The 23,730-nt window shown below is 43.4% G+C and overlaps 1 protein-coding gene across 7 annotated transcripts in view; it reads left to right on the top strand.

Moving 5' to 3' along the window:
* amot (angiomotin) overlaps nucleotides 1-23,117 on the top strand; it is a 69,009-nt gene extending 45,892 nt beyond the window's left edge. For 6 of the 7 annotated variants that reach the window (XM_034117292.1, XM_034117295.1, XM_034117294.1 and 3 more), the window contains 6 exons: nucleotides 12,945-13,094; nucleotides 14,258-14,454; nucleotides 14,989-15,117; nucleotides 17,050-17,288; nucleotides 17,385-17,636; nucleotides 17,947-23,117. In XM_034117292.1, the coding sequence (XP_033973183.1) occupies nucleotides 12,945-13,094; nucleotides 14,258-14,454; nucleotides 14,989-15,117; nucleotides 17,050-17,288; nucleotides 17,385-17,636; nucleotides 17,947-18,080 (1,101 nt within the window). In that variant the 3' untranslated portion in view covers nucleotides 18,081-23,117. Of the gene's footprint in view, nucleotides 1-12,944; nucleotides 13,095-14,257; nucleotides 14,501-14,988; nucleotides 15,118-17,049; nucleotides 17,289-17,384; nucleotides 17,637-17,946 lie in introns of those variants that run through there. The other variant, XM_034117296.1, reaches the window with a different exon arrangement.
* Nucleotides 23,118-23,730: the final 613 nt, after the last annotated feature.

Raw genomic sequence — 23,730 nt, 5'->3', positions numbered from 1 at the left:
TTTTCAGGATTTTCAGGATTCAAAGTTGAACAATGTTCAACTTTTGAGGCTGAGGTGGAAGCGTCAGCCAATCAAATCCCGTGTACGCAAATCTGACAGTTCAAGCTCTAGCCAATCAAACGGCGTGTATGCTGGGAGAGACATACCGCAGGTCATTTCCTCATATTCCAAAAAATGGAGGAGAAATTAGCGGTAGGGAATCACCCGGTGCTTTATGACCAGTCCCTATTTACCTACCGGGATATAAACCGGAGGAGCCAGGCATGGAGGGAGGTGGCAGAGAAAGTGGTATGTTTTCGCCTGTTTGGGGAGTTTATATCCAGTTTACTTCAAACTTTTTTGCTTCGTATGTCGCGGGTGGGAGATTCATGTGATTGGTTGTTCGCAAAAAATCCCCAAGCTTCAGATACGCCCACCTCCAAGATTTTTTTAACGCTGCTCTGTAGACGGTCCGTGAGTGATGTCAGGGATCCAGCTGTGCGCTCTACTGCCTGTCTACACGCAGAGAGCTGCCCTTGTTCCCCCTCTTTTTGTCGCTGGGCAAAGTGTGACCTTCGTCTCGGCAGGTTTGTATTGTTCCCAGCCTTCGTCCCCTCATGGAAAATATTCATGTTATGCTATATTCCAGGGACTGTGATGCGCCATTCGCATGGCGCAATAGGCATGGGTTATTATCTGAGCAGGTGTGTCTGTGCTTCTAGTACCGGGCGGACCCAGTAGGGCGCAGACTACATCTTGCTTCGCCCTTAACCCAATAGTGATAGCCTTAGAGGGCGAAGCCATATGCGAAATAGAACTGAAGTTACCTACTGTAACTCCAGCTTCTATGAGTATAGGCGTAGCCCTCTAAGTTCTGGGCCCCACTGGCTCCACGAATAGCTCAAGAAAAGTTGTTTGTGTGGGAGCAGATTGTCGGGCCTCCTTCCTATTTATACCGGAAGGGAGCCCGAGGGTGGGGCCCACCTCGCGGGTGGGGCCCACCTCACGGGTGGGCGTGGACTACAAGTGTTTCAGTGCTGCACGGGTGCGCAGAGGATTACCCAATAGCGATAGCCTTAGAGGGCTACGCCTATACTCATAGAAGCTGGAGTTACAGTAGGTAACTTCAGTTCAGCTGTCAGAACAAAGTGAAAAACAAACAATGGCATAAAATATTATTAATATGTCGGGTAGTAATATATTTATTTATTTTCTTCTCAGAGTGTACCAGAATGCGTAGGTTATATGTTAGTATTTCTAAAAAACTCCTGGGGGAGAATCCCCCCAGACCCCCCTTCTGGGGTTAGGTTTTCAGCATGTCACGTTTTTATGTGATACAGTTCAGCTTTGATTCCATCATCTCATTACAACTTTTTTTTAAAGCATACTTTAGTTCTGTGAAGGGATATAAGGGATATATGCACTGTACTTCACTTTAATTAATATTGTATGCTGAAAAGGGTATATATATTACAGCACGATTTTTTGTTGAATAGATTTGAGTGGTTCAAAATGTTGGGTCGCGATTTATTGACACAGTAAAAAGTGGGTCCCGAGGCCTGACCAGTTGAGAACCACTGGTATAAACTTAACACAAAAAGTAAGGACATTTGTGTTTGGTAGATTATTTCTTTGTTGTACAATGTTTTTTGGCAATAAATCTTATACCGTTGGAAAGCCTATTTTCTTACCTTTTCAAATGGTGCCACATTTGTGAGGAACATGCATTTGTGGGATGAACAGCAGAGCTGAGTATATTTAGAAAACCAAACCTTTGTATTGGCAATTAAAACAACATTCACAAATCATTAAACAACATTTGGGCTTTAAACCATGTTTTATGTCTTTCCCTTTTATCATGTGGCAGTAAATAAAGTATAGTTTATACACCGGAGATGGAGTACTCGAGTCCTGGACTCGGGTGTCGATTTTCGGGACTCGGGACACTCGACTCGGACTCGTGCATTGATTGACGCGAACTCGGACACGTGAATTCTCGCACACGATGACTCTGACTACTGAATTTTTCATCCACGATGACTCGGACTGACGCCTGACTTGGACTCGGATTCGAGCAAGTTTTGTCTCGAGTCAGTTGAACTCTGTCCTGGCATGTGCACCTGCGAGGCGAGTTCACGTACTGGGCGTCGGCGCGCCCCCGCTATTCCAGTCTAAAGATGCCCAGAGACACACCCCGCATCCTGCTGTATGCTTTCACAGATTTTGCTTCCACATTGGGAAAGAGCAGCGCAAAATGCTCGTTATGTGGAAAAAATATTGAAGAGAAGGCTCCATAACACATTACTCTAAGGATAAAGTTCAGACATATAGGTAGGCTGTATTGAACACTATCATCAGAGTAATGTGATCAAATCAATAAATAAAGATTCTGCCGATAACACAAAAGCACATGGCTACTTAACATGCAGAATGTCATCATTTCATGCTAAGTAGCCATATGCTTTCTGGGGCTTAATCTTTATTGATATAATTTAAACATTCACTATTATAATAATAATAATAATCATTGTAATATTATTAATAAGATTTATATTCCTATAGCACCTTTTATACAAGAATTGTAGCCAAACTTGCTTCACAGCAGTTCAATAGACAAATTAGTATAAAATGACAGGATAAATAGAATTGGAGGGATGAAACCCTCTTTAATGGTCACAAATGCAGAGCACACAGCACACACAGTGAAATTTGGCCTCTGCATTTAACCCATCCTAATACTAGGAGCAGTGGGCAGCTAGTGGGCAGCTAGTGGGCAGCTAGTGGGCAGCTAGTGTACAGCGCCCGGGGAGCAATGGGTGGGGGGGGGTGTCCGGTGCCTTGCTCAAGGGCACCAGGGCACGGCCCAGGAGGTGAACTGGGACCTTTCCAAGTAGCAGCCCACATCCATATTTAGGTCTGGTCGGCGACCCTACTGCTCACAGTCCAAGCCCCTACTGACTGAGCCACTGCCGGACTGTGGAGGAGCCACAGCTACATTTCAACAAATATATCCACTAAGATTAATACATAAATGCTTGTGACTCGGACTTGACTTGGACTCTTCTTGGGTGACCCGGAGTTGGACTCGGACTCGAACACAGGTAATGATGACTCGGACTCGACTCGGACACTCCTTGGGTGACTCAGACTTGTACTCGGACTCGACTCCGACTCTCCCTAGGTGACTCGGACTTGGACCTTTGACTCGAAAAGTGGGGACTCGAGAGTGACTTGGACTCGTGAATTGGCTACTTGACTACAACACTGGTATACACTTTGTTTCATCACAAAATTCAATTCACACACCAATTTGCATCAAACCTTTTACCTTTTAAGTTGCTAGCTTTATTAGTGTGAATGCTGTTTACAGCATTCCATTATAGTTCTTGAAATCTTTAATCATCTTTTTCTTATTATTTCACCAAATAGTCTGGCTCTCAATAACTTCGGCATACTTTCAGCTACAGAAACCATTCAAATATCACAATATTCAGCCTTCTCAGCACATGATGGGAAACTTTCAACTTTTTAGAGTGGGGGACAGCTTGAAATTCGATGGAGACTTCATACTGACTTCAACATGTTCCACATATTTTATACATTATTGGTGACGTATGGTTTTATTTTAAAAGTTTGCAGTTAAAATATTCTGCTGCTTTTCAAAGCGTTTTTATTTTCTTTTCTCTTCTTAATACACATTCATTCACTACAACTTACATTTAATATCTAACTCCTTCAGCCTACTTTCAGCTACAGAAACCATTCAACTATTACATTATTCAGCTATTTAAACTTTTATTTTTTACAATGTAACCCAATGGGAGGAACCTTCAAATCCTCTTTTACCTACACCGTGCGCAAAATGCTACTGCTTCCACATAATTTCAGCTAGAGACTTCGTTCCAACTTTAAAACGGTCACAAGACATTCAACTATTAAACTTGCATTCAGCTTTTTGATATCTTTTACACTTTTTTAAATATTTAACTTAGTTTGGAGCTCGGTAAAGAGGCCTTCTTCAGATTTTAACATTAGTGTGTGTATTGCGCCGCTCGTTAAGTCTAGAGTGCTCTGATCTCAAAACAGAGTGGAGGAGAGCTTGAAATTGAAGTTCGGTGATTCGTGAAATCACCAAACTCGCCTGGCAAGGAACAACACGAGGAGAGCAGTGTTCCGGCCGACATGGTGCTAGCCGCCCTTGAGACACTCCGCAGGGAGGTGGCTCAAAACAAAAAAGACATTTGCACCACGATTGATTCCCAGATTGAGACTGTCACTGTGAACCTAAAAAAGGAATTCTCCACTATCCGATACCCGACGGATGATCTATAAACATTTAAGCCCATGGCCTGGGCTGGCTGTTGATATTTTTTTTTTTAAGAATTTAAGTTAACTTAAGTATTATTGAAGCATTTCCTGAGAGCTCTGTCCCCTGCTTTGCTAAAAAAAAAAGAAATCCTAAATTCACTTTTAAGGGAGATGTTTTGGAATATTATGTTTAACTGGGTGCTTAAAGGTCTGATTGAGACATGTTTTACTGCAATTTTGATCAGCCATCTTTCAAATGTGCTCACATTTTGTTATATGCTTATGTGTTTTCCATACTCTAGTTAGATTATGTTAAACAAGCTGCAGAGCTACCAGTTATGTGTAAAGGCCCTGACACACCAGGCAGTCACCAGAGAACTCGCCGACACCGACAGTTCCATCGACGAGTTCTCCTGCGTCTTGGCCATGTGTCGCACTGGAACACACCGCAAAGACTTCAGCCGAGCACGTACGAACTGCGCATGCGTGAGTGGCAATAACTCTCCTTACCAGCAGGCGGCGGTAGTGTGTATTCGTCATTCAAAATAGGCAACAACCGGAAGACAGAGAAGAACAGACTGATATAAACAAACAAATAGCGGTTGCCGTTCCATTTTCACTCTCGTCCATCGAAAACATGTTTTAGAATATAAAAATACATGAATGATGAAATGAGCACATAAAGTGCAGACATACTATCAAATCACAGTTAATAGACCTGCATCTGATGATCGCAGTGTTCTGGCGGGTGTGTAGTTTATTGACTCAGCAATGTAGTAATGTATGTAATGCAATAATGGCCACTTCTTGCTAAATTTACATTTCCATGTGATGCTTTTATCCGAGGCGACTCACAATAGGTAAATGAACAGCAGTAGACAGTATCTCATTTACTTAGACACTGTACTTGAGGACAATGTTGAGGTACTTGAGACTAATCCTGCAACTTTATACTGACAAATAAACCGCTGAGATGAAAAACCGGACTTGACCAAACAAATCACGGAGCTCTCAGCAGAGGACAGCCGGGGACGCTCCCGCCGATATCAGAGATGTCCCTGCTATGTGTGGGAGGTAAGAGAGGACATTTAAGGGCTATGTTTGATGTCTTTTAAGTATCACCTGCTGGGGTTTAGCTGCTGTCCTGTGCCTTCTTAAATCGTTTGTTTACGTCCCTCACTTCCGTTTCGCTTCTCATTTGCTAGCTGAACAGCTGATCAGAGTGGTTTCTCAACATGTTGAATCGGCCATGTGTCGACCGTGAAAGGCCAAATAAGGCGTGTCACGGCCGAGGGTTCGGTACACACCAAATTGACTTTGGGCGACAAGGAACGCGTTGTCGCCAGACAACCGAAGACGGCCGAATACGGCCTGGTGTGTCAGGGCCTTTAGGAGTACTATAGATAGTAGGAGCTTTTCACCTCCGCACCGGAAACCGCAAGGTTTTCTTGCCTGCCGTCTCCATTGTTTGGGGATGGGGATGGGGCACGGGATTTGGGTGAGTTGTTATATTGTTGTCTGTTGAGGGTCTGTTTGTATATTTGCTTTTATTGTTTTTTTGTTTTCTTTGTTTTTTGTTGTTGTTTTTTTCTCCACTTTGCAATTGCCTGGGCCACTGCACTTTTCAGTTTGTATGGGATGGATGGCAGATAATGGTGTGACTCCAGATAGACCCAACTCCACAAAATGATTGTCCTGGAATGTAAAGGCTATGAACAGCCCTGTCAAAAGGTCAAGAGTTTTTTCTCACCTCAGAAAGTTAAATGCAGATGTCGACACACTTGCGCATCACAGACCACCACAGGCTAAAGAAATCAACATTATAGTCAGGTCTTCCACTCAGATTTTGACTCCAAAGCCAGAGGTGTTGCAAGTAAGAGGATATCTTTTTCCACCACTAACATTATTTCTCATAGAAATGGGAGATATTTAATTACTACTGGTATGATTTGTCAAACTCCTGTTGTATTGGTGAATGTATATGCTCCCAATTTTGATAATGCTGCGTTCTCTAACAGCTTGCTGAGCAAAATCCCATGTCTTAACACCCACCTTTTAATACTGGGAGGGGACTTAAACTGTGCTATTAACCCATCCTTAGACCGCTCTTCTCCCACAACGTTGTCTCCGTCCACTATGGCAAGGTCATTTTCTGACTTTATGTCTCTGAATGGCCTTGCCGACCCCTGGAGATATAATAATCCTCAGTCTCGTGATTACTCCTTTTCTCTCATGTACATCATTCTTTTTCTCGCATTGACTATTTTTTCATTGACCATAAATTGCTGCCCAAGGTTACCTCTTCAGAATATTTACCAATCATCATCTCTGACCATGGTCCTTTAATTCTGGAAATATCTCTGTCTACTCAACCTTGTACACCTCCATGGTGGAGATTCAATTCACTTCTGCTCTCTGATGCCAAGTTTTGTAGTACAATCTCCACTGCCATCGATGATTTTCTGTTTTCTAATAAGACAAGCTCCACCTCCCACTCTCTCTTATGGGAGTCGCTCAAGGCCTACCTCAGAGGGCAAATAATCTCTTATGCCTCACATTTGAACAGGACCCGTAAAGCTAGGCTGGGCGAGCTCTCTAAGGCGATACTCGTATTAGAGGCCTTATGAATAATGGACGTCCACTCTCGGGAGATGTACATTAGTGGTGCGGTTACCCAAAGTGACAGACCTAATTTTACCCTTATCTCTGCCCCAGAGTGCACCTAAAATAAGCTGGCATCACAGCACTTTTCAACCCAGGAAAAGGGTTTGAAAGGCGGGGGAAAGTGGTGTAAATAGAGGCAGAGTGTACCCAGAGAGCAGGCTGTGCAGCACCTGACTTTTCAACCCAGGAAAGGTGTTTGAAAGGCGGGGAATAGTTCATCAAAGGACGGACTACAGACCTCCAGCATGTCTCCATGCACTTAGTTTATTTCAGACCTCCAGGACAGAGACCGGGAAAATCACCTCTCTTTGGCGGCTCACAGACCACCAAAGGACGGACTACAGACCTCCAGCATGTCTCCATAACAGTGGCACTTAGTTTATTTCAGACCTCCAGGACAGAGACCGGGAAAATCACCTCTCTTTGGCGGCTCACAGACCACCAAAGGACAGACTAAACACCTCCAGCATCTTTCCATAACAGTGGCACTTAGTTTATTTTACACTTCCAGGAGAGACAACGGGTAAATCCCCTCTCTTTGCCGGCTCACAGACCCCAAAGGACGGACTAAACACCTCCAGCATGAGTCCCTAACAGTGACACTGTTTATTTCACACTTCCAGGAGAGACAACGGGTAAATCCCCTCTCTTTGCCGGCTCACAGACCCCCAAAGGACGGACAAAACACCTCCAGCATGAGTCCCTGACAGTGGCACTCTGTTTATTTCACACTTCCAGGAGAGAGACCGGGAAAATCACCTCTCTTTGGCGGCTCCAAGAGCCCCAAAGGACGGACTAAACACCTCCAGCATGTGTCCCTAACATGTGCACTTAGTTTATTTCAGACCTCCAGGAGAGAGAACAGGGAAAGCACCTCTCTGTGGCCCCTCACAGACCCCCAAAGGACGGACTAGAGACCTCCAGCATCTCTCCCTGACATGCACACCTCCATAACCTTGCACACCGTGAGTCCCCGGGCCCCCGCAGTTAAGCACTCCCCCCACGGACTAAACCCAGATATTCACACCCACCAGAACCTCGTGCCCCTGGTGACCCTAAAAGGGGGGTGGATTTTGTGGTGCTTTTATGTCCGCCCATCAGCATCCATATTTATCCTTCTTCACGGCACCACCACCCCTTCTGTGGAGGGTATTCTCATGCCCCTGGTAACCTTAATGCTGCCCGCCCCTCAGCATCCAAATTCGGCCTTCTTATTGGCACCACCACCCCCCTTCTGGGCTGGAGGTTCAAACACTTTAACTTTTTTTCACCCTCCTCTGGCTTACACCTCCTCCGCCAACACTTGAGCGCTCATCACAGGGTTCAGCACCAAGGAGAGTGCCCCCCCGGTGCTGATGGAAAGTGGCACTTTATCTGCCCCTGGGAACCTTCAAGGTTATATTTAATATTTATTTAATTAAAACAATGTTTTTATTTTAACAAAAACAGTATACACAGTATGCATAACAAAAACAGTATACACGGTATAAATATTCCCAATGTTTAGCAGGTGCGCAGGATTGTGAAGGTGACGGCTGTTTCTAGCCCAGCATCAGCCCATGCCCTCTTCAAGTGAGCGTTCAGGTTCTTGGAGGCCAAAATCCCCGTTGTGAAAAGGAAGAATTCATTCTGAGGACCCAGCAATGCCTCTTTAATCCCCATCCACCGCATGACCCAGCTAAACTCCTTTACTGTAAGCGCCAGCTGTGCTTCGCCAAATGTCTTGGCCGTCTTGTGATCCTGCACATGGATGATGTAGCCCTCAGCAGTTCCCCTTATGTCCGCCTCTAAGACCTCAGTGTTGGTCATGTTTGCGTACACGCCCGGACGGTGGCCATACAGGAGGCTCCAATGGAGGGTGAGATAGCCATAGAACAGGTACTGGGTGATTGAGGTCGGCTTGCTGGCCATCAGGTCGAGGAGCTCCGGGATGCGCTTCTCAGCGGCCGCCATGGCGGCAAGAAGCTCCCCCTGGCTCGGCAGACGATCCAGTTTGTTCCTCTTCACCTTAAACTGGTGGACAGTGACTGCCTTATTCAAGTTTTTCATGTTGGCTTTCACCTCTCTGATTATGTGGGTCATATCAGACTGGGTGAGCCTGCACCCCCAGGGCTTTGACTCAGATATGTACCCCATGAAGTGGTTCACATTCTTCAGGAAGAACTCTAATGTTGTGACTGCCCGGCCCGACTTTGAAATATACTTGATCCAGCCACGGATCCTCTTCATGTATTTTAGGAACAGCCAGTCTGACAGCCGGTTAACACCATGGGCCATGTATACGAGGAAGTTATTTATCCGGCTGACCTTCAACAGAACATTGTCTTTCTGTTTTAATGTCGGAGCAACACCCTCACAATGATCCCTATATGTCTGAAGGTACGCTTCCATGCTTTTAGGCAACGTGATTTCACGCATGGTATTCCCCCGTCCATTCCCAGTGTACCAGTGATTTGGGGGAGAGGGCGAGTCCTTAGCCAGCCGCGACCGGTGATTGCAACACTGGGTCCGATGCTTCAATTCATGGTGCACGGACCAAGGGAGGGCTTGGGTTACCACCGGGTTGAATGGTCCCACCTCCGCACCAACGCGGGGCTGGTGATGGCAACATTGGGTCTGATGCATCAATTCATGGTGCCCCGGAACCAGGCACCACCCCAGCAGGAAACGGGTTGTATGGTCATCCACCAGCAGCCACCTGGTAACGCACCCCAAGCGCCGCGCCTCTCCCACTCCAACCTCTCCTCCTTCTCCCCTGTGGATGCTCTCCAAGTGGCCAAACTGGTCAGCTCGGCCAAGACCTCCACCTGCTCCCTGGACCCCATGCCCACAGCCCTGGTCAAGGACTGCCTACCCACCCTCTGTCCCTACATGGTGGTCATCATCAACGCTTCTCTGGCTCCTGGTATAGTCCCCACCAGCTTCAAAATGGCCTCAGTCACCCCCATACTCAAAAAACCTGGCCTGGACCCCGACGACCTCCAGAACCACCGGCCGATCTCCAACCTTCCCTTCCTAAGCAAAACTCTGGAAAGAGTGGTCGCCGGCCAACTCCATCTGTACATGTCCAACCATGAGCTCTATGAGCCCTTCCAATCCGGCTTCAGACAGCAACACAGCACTGAGACTGCCCTCATCAAGATCAACAACGATCTCCTCATTGCTGCTGACTCTGGCCGCCTCAGCATCCTCATCCTCCTGGACCTCTCTGCAGCGTTTGACACCATCTCTCACAACATCCTCCTCACCCGCCTCTCAGACCTCCTAGGTGTCACTGGCACAGCGCTGTCCTGGTTCACATCCTACCTCCATAACAGGAAACAGTTTGTCTCCATCAGTGGCTCAAACTCATCCCCGGCCCCAGTCCACCACGGTGTACCCCAGGGCTCTGTGCTTGGCCCCCTCCTGTTCACCATTTACATGCTCCCCCTCGGCCAGATCATCCGACATCATGGACTCAATTTCCACTGTTACGCTGATGATACCCAACTGTATCTCAGCACCACTCCATCCTCCCAGCTCCCCCCTCAGTCCCTCATCAACTGCCTGCTTGACATCAAAACATGGATGTCTTCCAACTACCTTAAGCTGAACAGCAATAAAACGGAGCTCATGGTTGTGGCACCCAAGGCCCTGCTCCAGAAGGTTGGTGACTTCATCCTCGAGGTCGACGGCTGCTCCATCTCCCCATCTCCTGAAGCCCGCAACCTGGGTGTCATCCTTGACTCCACCCTTTCCTTCCATTCCCACGTCAAATCTGTGACCAAATCGGCCTTTTTCCACCTGAGGAACATTGCCAGACTCCGACCATCACTCTCGGAGTCGGTTGCCGAAACCCTAGTACATGCATTTGTCACCACCCGCCTGGACTACTGCAATGGTGTCCTGTTCGGGTTCCCAAAAAAACCCTGGACAGGCTCCAGTATGTCCAAAACTGTGCTGCTAGTGTACTCACACACACAAAGCCGTGGCAGCACATCACTCCCACCCTCATCCACCTACACTGGTTGCCGGTCAAGTCCCGTATATCTTACAAAGTACTCCTCCTTACCTACAAGTCCCTCCATGCCCTTGCCCCCCAGTACCTATCGGACATCCTTCACCCACATGCCCCACCCCGGAACCTGCGGTCCTCAGACTCTGGCCTGCTTACCACCCCCCGCACCAAACTGCGAACCTTCGGGGACAGAGCCTTCAGTGTGGCAGCCCCCACCCTCTGGAACGCTCTCCCTGCGGAGATTCGCAACATCCCCACACTCGACGCCTTCAAAAGGGCCCTCAAGTCCCATTTGTTTGCCAAGGCTTTCGGCCCCTAATCGATCTGTTGTTTTGTCTGTCTGACTTTTGTTTTGTTATGTTTGTTTTTGCCCTATTACTGTAAAGCGACCTTGGGTCCCTTGAAAGGCGCTATATAAATGCAAGCTATTATTATTATTATTATTAAAGGAGGAAAGAGTGATAGAACCGGGGTAAAGCAAAGAAAGTGTCCGATAATAGTGACTTGTGAGGTGGCCAGAGAGTGTCATCTCTCGGTCCTATCCTCCAGGCAACGCGGTGGCAAGAACTGGGTGAAACAGACCAAAAAGTTTAAAAAATGACTTTAAATTCATCCATGAAAAAATGCATGAAAATGCAAAAGTGGTGTAGATAGAGACAGAGTGTACCGAGAGAGGAGGAGGCAGAACATGGCTTTTCCACCCAGGAATAAGTGTTTGAATCATGGGTAAAAGTGGTGTGAATAGAGACAGAGTGTACCCAGAGAGCAGGCTGTGCAACACTTGACTTTTTAAGGCAGGAATAAGTGTTTGAAAGGCGGGGAAAAGTTGTTTGAAATAGTCTGATACCTCCAGGGCACATAACTGCACTTTACAAGCCGGAAATAATGTTTAAATGGTCGGGAAAAGTGTTTTTAAACGTCTGGAAGAGAGTTTTAGCCTGTCATTTTGCACGATATCATTTAACATTGAACCTCTCCTAGAAATGCACAGAATATGTACATTTTCAGGAGAGGGTCAATGTTAAATGATATCGTGCAAAATGACAGGCTAAAACCCAGGAATAAGTGTTTGAAAGGCGGGGAAAAGTTCTTTAAAATAGTCTGATACTACCAGGGCTCATCACTGCACTTTACAACCCAGGAAAAGTGATTGAATCCTGGGTATACATTTTTTTAAATAGTATGATACCTCCAGGGCGCATCACCGCACTTTACAAGCCAGGGAAGGTGCCTGAATCCTGGGTAAACATTGTTTAATTGTTTAAGTGTTTTTAAATGTATGGAACAGTGTTTTGTCACTTTCAAAACTCTCCCGTCATTGGCCGGAGAAATGGGGTCGATTTTGTATTCAATCTGACCTTTAATATTCCAGTGAGACGAAGTACGTCCAATGACCGGAGAGATCCCATGTTAATTTTGTCCGAAAACCGGAGCATTCCCTTGCTTTCAGAAGAACATTCTGGGAACCAAAATAAAAGCTTCTGCTGAAAACGTTTTAAGAATAGTAGGGCATAATGTTCTAACAATGTTATCAAAAACATTTTAGGAAGGTTATCACCAAACATTTTAAGAATGTTTTTAGAGAACGTTATCCTACCTTTCAGAAGAACGTGCTGGGAACCAAAAGAAAACTTCCCGCTGAAAACATTCCTAGAACAATGAATGTAACATTCTCAGAATGTTTTTAGAACAAAGAATTTCTAGCTGGGATAGTAGTTAAGACTAAGCTGATCACTAGTTGTTTTTAACTATTGTATCATTTGTAACTGTGGTTCCCATTGATGTGCCATGTGTCTTCAATACAAATATTTTTTTTTAAATCCAACTGAAGCACTACCACTAAGAAAGCTTTTGAGGTTACCTCATCTTGGAGTCCTCATTTCTTGACACGAAATGTTATAAACATGTGGAGTAGGCTTTGTTAAGGAGAAATAGCAGATCAGAAGACAATTATGTAAATATTGGCTTTCCTCTCTTTCTCTCTGTCTATGCGCAGCTAAAGAAGAAGCAGGTTTACGTTGAGAAGGTGGAGAGGATGCAGCAGGCTCTGGCTCAGCTCCAGGCAGCCTGTGAGAAAAGAGAACAACTCGAGCATCGACTTCGAACGAGACTGGAGCGAGAGCTGGAGTCGCTACGCATGCAGCAGGTAACCGCCATGCCGGTGCAAGGAAGAGGCCCTGCATAATTACCACAAATGATTACATTATTTTAAGTCTGGGCCAAAAGTATAAATCAATTTTTTTGTATTTATTTATTTTTTCTCCCAAAATGGTTTGACTTTCAAGGGCTGATAAAGAACGTTATGCTTCATATAAAATGTAATGTTAAACTGTAATAATGAACTTTTGAAATATAAATTACATTTGACATGTGGAAACTGCATGTGAGTCATAGCGCAACGCACGGCTTAAGCAGTCTGTCCGTCAGCGGTGTTTACACCCAGCAGAAGCTCTGGGAAGGATTCCTAATGTGTGTGTGAACAAGCAGCGAGGACACACACACACACACACACACAGAGCATTTAGTTCATTTATTCTCTCAACAGAGTATAAAATAACTTACATCTCAAACAATTTGTGGATGTGCACATAAGTTGTAATGCCAACAATAACTAACAAATGATAAGTGAAAAAACTAAAGCATTTATATTTAAAATGTTAATGAATATTACAAACCAATAAATACATCACCGCAAACGGAAACAAAAACACCTCCGCCATTACGCACTGATCGTGGAATGAAAGCTCTATGTTTTTGCATTGATGCCGCATTCGGGAAGCTGCGCTCCGATGGCGTGGAAACGGAGGCCACTTCTTTCCTGCGGAGTTTGCATGTCACCTTGTGGGGCTCGTCCTTTACATGCATCAGACTTTGGATTTCCTGCCGACAAAAATGAACTCAATGACCAGCCACAGCTCTGAATGAAGTCTGAGGGGTCTTCCAGCAGAGCACACACAGCGCGGATGGAGCTTTTTTTCTTCTTTTCTTTTTTTTTCTTTGACTAATAGACTAATGAAAAATGTGTCGAATAATACTTTGTTTAAGCTAACTAACGTTTTGTCGACTATTTGGGGGCAGCCCTAATGGATTTACAAATGACCGTACACAATAAATTCAAATCTAAATCTATAGATACATTGTGAATACATTCAGGTAGTATGAATCAGTGTTGTGAAAAACACACATACAAAATATTGTTTGGCCATATCAGCAAATTACTACAGTTGAAAGATAACATAGCTATCAATATTTTTAAGTGCCTCTTCTGTCTCCCTCATTATTTCTGCTTCCCCTGTTTGTCCCACCAAGCGTCAGGGAGCCACTCAAAGCAGTGGAGGAGTATCATCAGAGTACAACGCCACAGCGCTGATGGAGCACCTGAGGGAGAAGGAAGAGCGCATCCTGGCTCTTGAGGCCGACATGACCAAATGGGAACAGAAGTACTTAGAGGAGAGCGTGATGAGGCAGTTTGCCCTTGATGCTGCTGCTTCTGTGGCCACTCAGAGGTATATGTGCAAGACAGTTGTTGACATTTCCTCTCATATGACCAAGGTTAGTTTATTTTTAATGCAGAAAAACTAAATGCAAGTTGTAGTCCCTTTGTGCTCAACAAGATAGGATGAGGAGTCTTACAACCTTAGAAAAGTAGCTATTCTGTATGGCAGCGGAAACAGTATCGCTTGCCAGATGGCACTAAGTTGAACTGACTGGCAGGCTCCTTACCTTTTGATGTCAGCTTTAATCAGGGGTGCAGAGTCCTCCTTTCCTGGGCTGTGCACAACCCATGTCAGTTTGTAATGTTTAGAGTCAGGATGCTTTCTTCGATTTGGCTTTCTTATTATTTAAGTTGGTTGTTCTTAAAGTGCGTGTCTTTGCCTCCTGTCAATTATTGTAATGTGGCCGTGGACAGTGGTGTTGATTGCAAACTTGACAACAGAATGCTCTTCGTGACGGTCCTTAAAAGGTCAGCAATAAAGTGTGAAGTGCTGCTACTTTTGAAGCCTGAAATGATCTAATGGAGGCTCCGTCCTGTTTGGCAGGGACACAGCTGCATCAGTGATCGGCCATTCTCCCAGCAGCAGCTATAACACGTCAGTAGAGGCTCGAATCCAGAAGGAAGAAGAAGAGATTCTGATGGCCAATCGCCGCTGTTTAGATATGGAAAGCAGGTAAAGCATCTCCACATACATGCAGTCTTCCTGAGAGATAGATATGTATGTATAAATGCATGGAGTGAAACACCTGGTAAAAACTCCTTAACTCAAGAAGGTAACATGATCCCAGCAACACTCTTTTATCAACATTAACGCACTAATGCTCTTCATTAATCTGGGAACATCAACACATGAAAAAATAAAACATTAACAAGTTCCACCCCAAATTCCTCAAGTTATTCAAGTTATTCAGGCACAGTTCTTTTAAAACGAATTGCACTGCAGTGCAAAGACAGCAGGGGAGTTATCAAGCAGCCACCACTACCTAGGTGTAACGGCACTACTGCACTTGTTCGCTTTAGGTGTGGTGAAAACAGAGGAAAGGCATTTTCCTTAAGCAAACACTAGCCAGGTTGCACAGTGGTAGAAAATACAGGGTCACCACTTTAGGAACAGATAGTGCTCGCAATATGAGAATATGGAAATATTGTCTAGGACGTCAGCCAGGTCACTCAAGAACCCTGTGAGGCGTAGTGGCTCAGGCAGCGGCCATCTTGGCAGTGCACACTCCACCTTACTCCCGGCTTATACAAATAAGGATGGTGGGTGACGCAAGCCAATCTTAAAATGATTAAACAACCGCCTGTTTGAGACTCTTCAGTGCACACAAAAACATAACATGGAGAAATAAATAAATACGGATATGTTATTGATCACCCCTCGAATATGTTCTCTTAGATGTGATGAAATGTATTCTCATAAATGATGCGGTAAACAGAAGGACAGAATTACATCTAAACTGACGCCATTTTGCATTTCTATAGGTTGTATAGATACGAGCATGGTTTTATATACTATCATGTTTAATCATGTTTTGTGCCGTTTGCAAACCCAGCTTGATTGCACTTGTTATCCTGTGATTCTGGTGACGGGCACACCCCCCCTCCACTCCGGAGGGATTCCCCCGATCATTTCGTACAATTTATCATCAAGGGGGGGTCTCCTGTCCCATGTATAAACACACTGACACACTGCCTGAGGAAGGTTATGTGTATTTTGTAATTAACTTTTTCGGACCACTTATTTATTTATTTTGGTGACGATCCGACCTTCATGCTGCTACTCTGGTTCAAACATGCAGGGTATCCACCAAACAAAAGAACCAACATCTGACATGGTGTGAAATGTCTTTTTTAGCTGTTCTGTCGTCATTTCCTGCGATCTTCTTCATGCAGTCAGTCTAAATGAATATTAATACAGGGCGTTTCTTTGACTATTTATAGGCAAATATGGGTGTTACGTGAAGCCTGCAAAAGCTGCGCCGCATTTCAAGTTGGTTGTGATTTATAATGGGAAACCGGCGTAGGACGTGTGTGCGAACAGTTTTATAAATCAGAATATTTTTGTGCTTATGCACTTCCTTTGTTCCTGCGTACGCCATCTTTTCACATGAATCCTACGCAAAGTTTTATAAATGAGGCACCTGGGATGGATTTAAATGGTCCAGTTATATAAAAATTCACCCCCATAGTTTTCATAACTGAGTAGTTATCTATGAGCCAAAACCTGTTTTTTGTACCAGGCTGTAAACATGTCCATTTCCTCTATAAAGTAGAGGCTTTTTAACTCTCTTCTGGAGCCAGCCTCAAGCAGCCATTCAAGGAGCTTGGCTGGCATGCAGTTGATGGCTCTTCCGTGTTTGCTTCATTTTCCAGCCAATGTTGCCACTGGATGCAGTCTATATGACTTGATGTTTAGTCTTTTTGGTGTGTTTGTGCCAGCGTAAACACAAAGGAGATCAGAACTTAAAGGTTACAATGTGTACTTTTTGTCATTAGTCCAAATAATTTAACTAGTGGTGTACTTGTGCTCACATAGCTCTCTAGGTTTGGTTGTCCTGGAACTATGGCTCCATTCAGGTCCATGCTCTTGTTCTGCCTAATACAGGATAAAGAATCTTCATGCCCAGATCATAGAGAAAGATGCTATGATCAAGGTGCTTCACCAGCGCTCCAAGAAGGAGCCCATCAAGTCAGATGCGCAATCTGCTATGAGGCCCTCCAAGTCCCTGATGTCCATTTCGAACACTGGCTCCGGTGGTTCAGGACTGCTCTCTCACAGCCTCGGCCTCAGTAGCTCGCCGATCACTGAAGAACGCAAGGACACCAGCTGGAAGGGCAGCCTAGGTAATAACCAATATTCATTACCATGTGTGAGCCTTTTTTTGAGAACAGCTGATGGATGTCACTTTTAACAACTGATCTCTGCTGATGTTCCTGCAGGGGTTTTGCTTGGTTCTGAGTTTCGGACAGAGTCCATCAGGACTGAGTCAATCTCTTCATCCCCTTCACCAGTGCTTCCTTCCACCCCGTTCGCAGGCCATTCGAAGACAGGCAGCAGGGACAGCTGCACACAGACAGACAAAGGACAAAGTCAGGACAATAGCAAACCCAGCACGCCCGCCGTGCAGAGCATGACTCTGCCTGCTCGCCTGTCCAGCCCAAGCCCAGTCTACATCCCCGACCGCCTGGCAGGTCAGCTCAAACTGTTTGTCAGACATGTCAGTATAATCTGGGAGATGTTTTAGGCTCTGATCACACCGCAATAACTTGGAGGAGTCAGGCAAAGGTCTAAAGTACTCAAAAACAAATGGACCCAATGAGTAAACCCTGTAGAACCCCTGAATCACGCAATGTTAAATATCAGTCTTTCCCTGTTAGGACACAGAACAGAGGGTCTATGGACTGTAGGCTAACCTGATGTTTTTTGGTTTTGTTTTGTTTACTAAGACTGGACCATCAGCAACGCTAACTAATTAATATTTTTTTGAACTGTTCTATGCAGATGTGCCAGTGTTTCACAGCAGCATCCTCGAGAGACGGTTCACCATTCAGTCGCACCAACAGCAAATGGCTCTCCCTACAGCACCGCCGATCCAACAGGAAGTGGACAACGACATGGTGGAGATCCTCATATGACCCCATGACATCTGGAAAAAATCATTATCCAAAATGATTGATTGGTGGACAGGTCCATCAGACAAACTCAGCAACATGTTAATCATTCCGGCTCTTCCTCCATCCTGCAGGTTTGACTGCAATGGGGGCTACAATGCTACTTGTCAATTGTCAAGTACCAGAGCACATCTAGGACACATGTAAGTGTGTGCACGCGTACAGTTGTGACTCGTTTTGTAGGTTATGTTAACACTTTCAAGGTACACTTTCCAGCAAGAATTAGAAAGCAGGACAGTCAGTAAAGCAGTCAGCACTGATCTATGAAGACGTTGGGGATTCTCACATTACCTGTCTGAAAAGATGCTTCAGTTAATGAGCCCCTGCAGCATATGAAGGTAGCAGGGCCTGTATGTTGATGTACATTCACTGTATTTAACTTATAATGTAAAATTGGGGAAAAAAAATATAGCACAAGCTCTCATCACTAAGAGTCATTTCACTCTCCTATTTTTATATCTTTGTTCATTCAAACCCTTCCAGCCTGACTGGATTTACTTTCTTTCATTGAAACACTGTTTCTTTCATTGAAACACTGTTAATGATCATATTAGTAAAACCTAGCAAAGGCAGAAGCGTTACACTCCCTGCCATCTTATCTCAGCTTGTGCAGCTTTTCTAATTGCATGTGTTAACCCTGTAAGGCCCCCGGTTGTAATTTTGCAACATTACTTTAAGCTATTTAAATATTTACAAGTCAGTAAATGTTTTTTTTTTTTAAAGACTACATTTAAAGACTACATTTACATAGTCAAAAGGTCCTTTTGTTAAGCCTCACAATGCTATTGGGTATTAAATGTGTTTATAGGTCTTGCCCTCTGGCCACACACTTCCGATTCTTCAAACGAGCAACATCTCTTTGTTTTATTGGACTGGATATTTCAGATTCAAGTAAGTAAAATGCCTCAAATATTGTTTTCTATATTTGGGCTTTACAGGGTTAATATGAAGTGGTGCCTGGAACCTAAAGATGGCAGAGTTCATTGCCTCAAATGTATTTTTTGTATGCAACTTTATAAGATGCATTTACCGCTTTCTCGTTCAAAGTGAAGGATTTGACTTTGGGGACTGATGTTTGGGGGTTAAATGGTAGTTTAAAAATAAGTATTCAGTCTTGATCTGCTTTTATAAAAGTTAAGACAGTTAACTTGAATGAGAATTAAATAAATGAAAAGGAGTGGTTGAAAACCTCCTGTTAAGATGTAACAAAGAGAGCATGCACTTACACAAATGTATTTTGAACTGTTACATTTAAGGTGAAGGATATCTGTATTTGTTACTGTTGTATAACTGGGTGACTAATGCTTTGTTTGAATGCACTACTTTTTGATGTTGCGGTGGGTTTCGACTGCAAAAGTAATTAGTGGCATTTCAGCACATTATTGAACTTAGAGAAGTTAAGCATGTGCATTTGTTTCCTTTACAACATGCAAGCAAATGATTAACGATGAACAAAACTCGTTTCAACAAGCGTCTCCGCTGTGAGGGGGCTGGGGTCACAGTATCTGTGAACTCCCAGGGCAGTTGCAGAAGCCAAATGTATTGGCCACCTTTTTGTTGCATTTATTGCAATACTTGTTGTTTAAGAGTATTGCTATATTACTATAATACATCTGACATTACGTAATGTATTTATGTGTTGTTTATTATTTCAAACTTTAGTTACTCATGGAACTTGGATAATAACAATTAATCTAAACTATAAACTATTCTTAACTATTTACCTTGTGTATATATACAAATCTTCTATGCATTCGCTTTGTGCTGGAAGCCTCTGGCAGCAAATATGACTTTTGATTTATTTAATTTTTTCATTTGAAAATACACTTTAATGAACTTCGCAATTGTAAGATTGTGTGATATTTTAAAAACACTTTAACGAGTCCCCATGTGCAGATAGAGCTGCATCTAATAGGCTTTGCCTGGCTCTGTTTTTGTCAACCAATACCATACTTTCACATTTTGAAAACTTCCCACTGTATGGCTGTGTTGCTTCAACCTGTTGCAGGTTGAAACTTTTGCTTTAAACTCGAGCTAAGTACAAATTCTATGCCGAATCAAATGTGTTTTTGATACATGTGGTTGAAAATCACATTTCCAGTATGGTTACCTCAATTAAATTGAAGATTTTCATTGTAAACCAAAAGTGTTGGACCAAAGAAGCTCAGAAAGGTCAGCTAACCGATGTGTCCGGCAGTGGCTCAGTCAGTAGGGGCTTAGATTGTGAGCCGTAGGGTCGCCGGTTCAAGTCCCCGAACAGACCTAAATATGGAGTGTGGACTTGTACTTGGAGAGGTCCCAGTTCACCTCCTGGGCCCTGCCGTGGTGCCCTTGAGCAAGACACCAGACAGCCCCCCCATTGCACCCCAGGCGCTGTACAATAGCTGCCCACTGCTCCTAGTACTAGGATGCGTTAAATGCAGAGAACAACACCGTGTGCTCTGCATGTGTGATTAAAGAGGGTTTCGGTTTCAATTGCAGAGGTCATTAGATTTACATCACTAAAGGACTGTGTTATATCAGAGGAACTAAATAAGTATTTCATGTACATGACTTTTATTGATTAGGATTTAGACAACTACTCAACTTCATCCAATATAAATGGTGTTATATTTAATCGTATACAGCAGCGGTTCCCAACCTGAAGGCATTGCAAGTGGGCCGCCAAATAATTTTTATTTATTTTGTATTTTTTGTACAGGCTAAAGACACAAACATGGACATAACAATAACATATAGGAGATGACATTCTCATCTCAGACAAAAACAGAAGAAATAAAGATACAGTCAGTAGGATCACTTCAACATTTCACAAACAAAAATAGGTTGACAACCAAATACCACCAGAAACACAACATGGCAAGCATATTGTTCCTTTAATCCCACTCTTCGTTAGAGCTAACTATTTCCCATTTCATGGCGTGTTGAGCCACCCTTTGATTTTTTGTGGCAATAATTTTTTCCAAAAGAAATTGTATTTTTAATCTACTCTTCAAACACCTTAAATTAAGATTACTCCTTGATTGACTTTTAAAAATATGTATTTAAGCCAGGAGAATAGTTGCATTTATTAACTGTGTGCAGTCTTCATCTAAAAGCCCAAATAAAATATTAAAGGGTGTAAATGTAAATTCAATATTTGCCGCCAAATCATTTGCAAAACATTATGATTTGTGTGGAAACATTTTCATTATTAAGATTTTATTTTAACCTCTTTTCCTTTCTCTTTCTTGATCCTCCTTAGCAACGGTCATTACAGTCCTTCTAGTCTGTTCTACTGGATTTACAACGTGTCCAATGTTCTGAATTGACCAATCAGAACTTTATTTAGCCTCCGTATTGTTTATGGTTGAATATGGGCCGCGAAGATGTTTTTTGATTCTTAAGTGGGCCCTGAGTTGAAAAAGGTTGGGAACCGCTGCTCTACAGAATTATACAATCCTTGTATGTTTAAAATCATTAGAAATTGGAGTTTCTTTGCTTTGATTTTGACACAGAGCATGCAGCACTATATTTATTTTACTGAAACAAGCTACCAACACATTTTGGTTCACAGTTGTCCTGTCCAATACCATATAAGTATGGATGTGTCCCTAAAAGAAAGTTCCAGGTTAGTAAGAAATTGTCAAAGCCAGACATTTATTTGAAAAGCAAAATACCAGCATTTAATCGTGATTAATTCTTGCCAACACAAGCACATTATTATGTGTCTATGCTGGTTTTGTTAAATGTATTCAGTACCTATTCATTTTCATATGCCTTGGTAGGCTTGAAGACATTGGACCCTGTATGTGTAAGTGATCTTTCATCTGAACCTGGTGTGTCTCTCGTGGTAGACTGATTTCATAGAAGAGTCTCTTTTAACTTGAGGAAGAGCCTTTCACATAATAACTTTTAGAGCCAAAGTTTGTTTCTTGATTGCATACATACTTGATTGCTGATTGCGGTATGGAAGTTGAGTCTTATTTGTTTTTACCAGGTGTTGTCATCAAATGTTTTTGTACTAGCACTTCAGTCTTAGTCGAACTTGCGGAAAAAATAAATTGACACAGTTCCCAATGTTTCCCAGCTGGTTCGATGTGTTTCCTTGATGGCGTATAGCTCTTGCCTCCCAGTGCGGAGGACCAGGATTTGAATCTGGGCCTGGGACCATTTGAGTGTCATCTCCTCTATCCTCCCCTTTCAACTCGGTCCCTTCAATAAAGGCACTGGTTGCCCGAAAAAATCTTTAAGAAAAAGAAAATCTATTTACAGGCTGTTCATACACATACTGCTTAATTGTGTTGTTTCTGTACAATCACAGTTCATGTAAAAGCAATGTTTAAATCTGTTCTTTTACAACATTTATCTTATACCGTGTCTTGTATTATGGTATGAAGTCATTTAGTTTTTTTCTGTATACTTTTTCTGACATCCTTCCTTTTAAATATTATCATTTTTCCCAAGTAAGTAAAACATTGCGTCCCTCTATGACTGGTGCAATATCTTCCTCAAAGGCCCTTTAGGTCAAAGCAGTTCACACCTGACGTCCTGTTAGCTAACACATTGTACATACATGTGAACTAGTAGTTCAATGTATACATATGTATCCTTGTTCGCTCTAGTACTACAGTACATGTGTATTTGTGTGTAAGTGTGTTGGTCTGTTCTTGTAGAGAACCCAGTGGTCGGAGCAAGGCTGAGATTACCCATCTTGGATAAGAACTATGAACTCCTTGGTTTTCAATAATGAACATGAACGCTGATGCACGTTCAGCATGGAAGATAAACGACAAAAAGTTGTGTTAGTCTGAGCAATGATTATTTGGGATATTGAGTGTTTCAAAATAGCGAGTACATTGTTCTTCCAAGATTCAATTGGTGAAGGTGAGATTGTGTTGAGGATTAAAGGAAAGTTCTATTGTAAATTCATCACACGTGTGAAAAGCATAGAAGGAATATGTCTCTGTCATTTCTCCATCCGTAACTTCCAATAAATAATGTGTCTGAGATCAGTCCAAAGCTCTCCTGTGTGTTTCTTGTGTTGCGGTTCGTTGCTGCAAGAGTTTCATCAAATGGTAAGAGGCAGTCTTTATCAAAGCCTGGAGGGTGCACTTTTTTGAGGCCGTTGGAGAGAAGCTGTATGGAAGAATATGCAAGGAGGGTTGTGATGCTGGGTCTTGACATATCATTTAGAACTTAATCCATGTTCCAAACATGGATTGCAGGATTAGAAAATGAAAATCTAATAAATGCACAAAAAGAGATCGAGGAAAGGAGTTGGTACAAAAATAAATCAACAAATATATTAAAGAAAATACCTCTCTTGCATCCCTGTAGAGCAGGGATGGGCCAATGGCGGCCCCCACCTCCTCTTTTTGCGGCCCTAATTTATAAACAACGTAATTAATACAAATAAAATACAAATTATTTATTATTTTGTACTTGTAGTACTGATACCGTCCACTAGACTCCTAGTTACGTCGCGATCTGCGTACATGATTTCGTTCGTCAGCCAAATACCGCAAAATAATCTGTGACGCGTTTGTGTGTATTCTTGTGTTTGTTTCCCGGGGAAACACTCACAAGAAACACCGGCTGTTGTTATGCCTGCTGTGAAGTTACCGCATGTAAT

Source organism: Trematomus bernacchii, unplaced genomic scaffold (genome assembly GCF_902827165.1).
Source record: "Trematomus bernacchii unplaced genomic scaffold, fTreBer1.1, whole genome shotgun sequence".
NCBI classification, from domain to species: domain Eukaryota; kingdom Metazoa; phylum Chordata; class Actinopteri; order Perciformes; family Nototheniidae; genus Trematomus; species Trematomus bernacchii.
The sequence above is the reverse complement of the archived record's forward strand: the minus strand, read 5'-3'. Positions and strand labels throughout refer to the sequence as shown.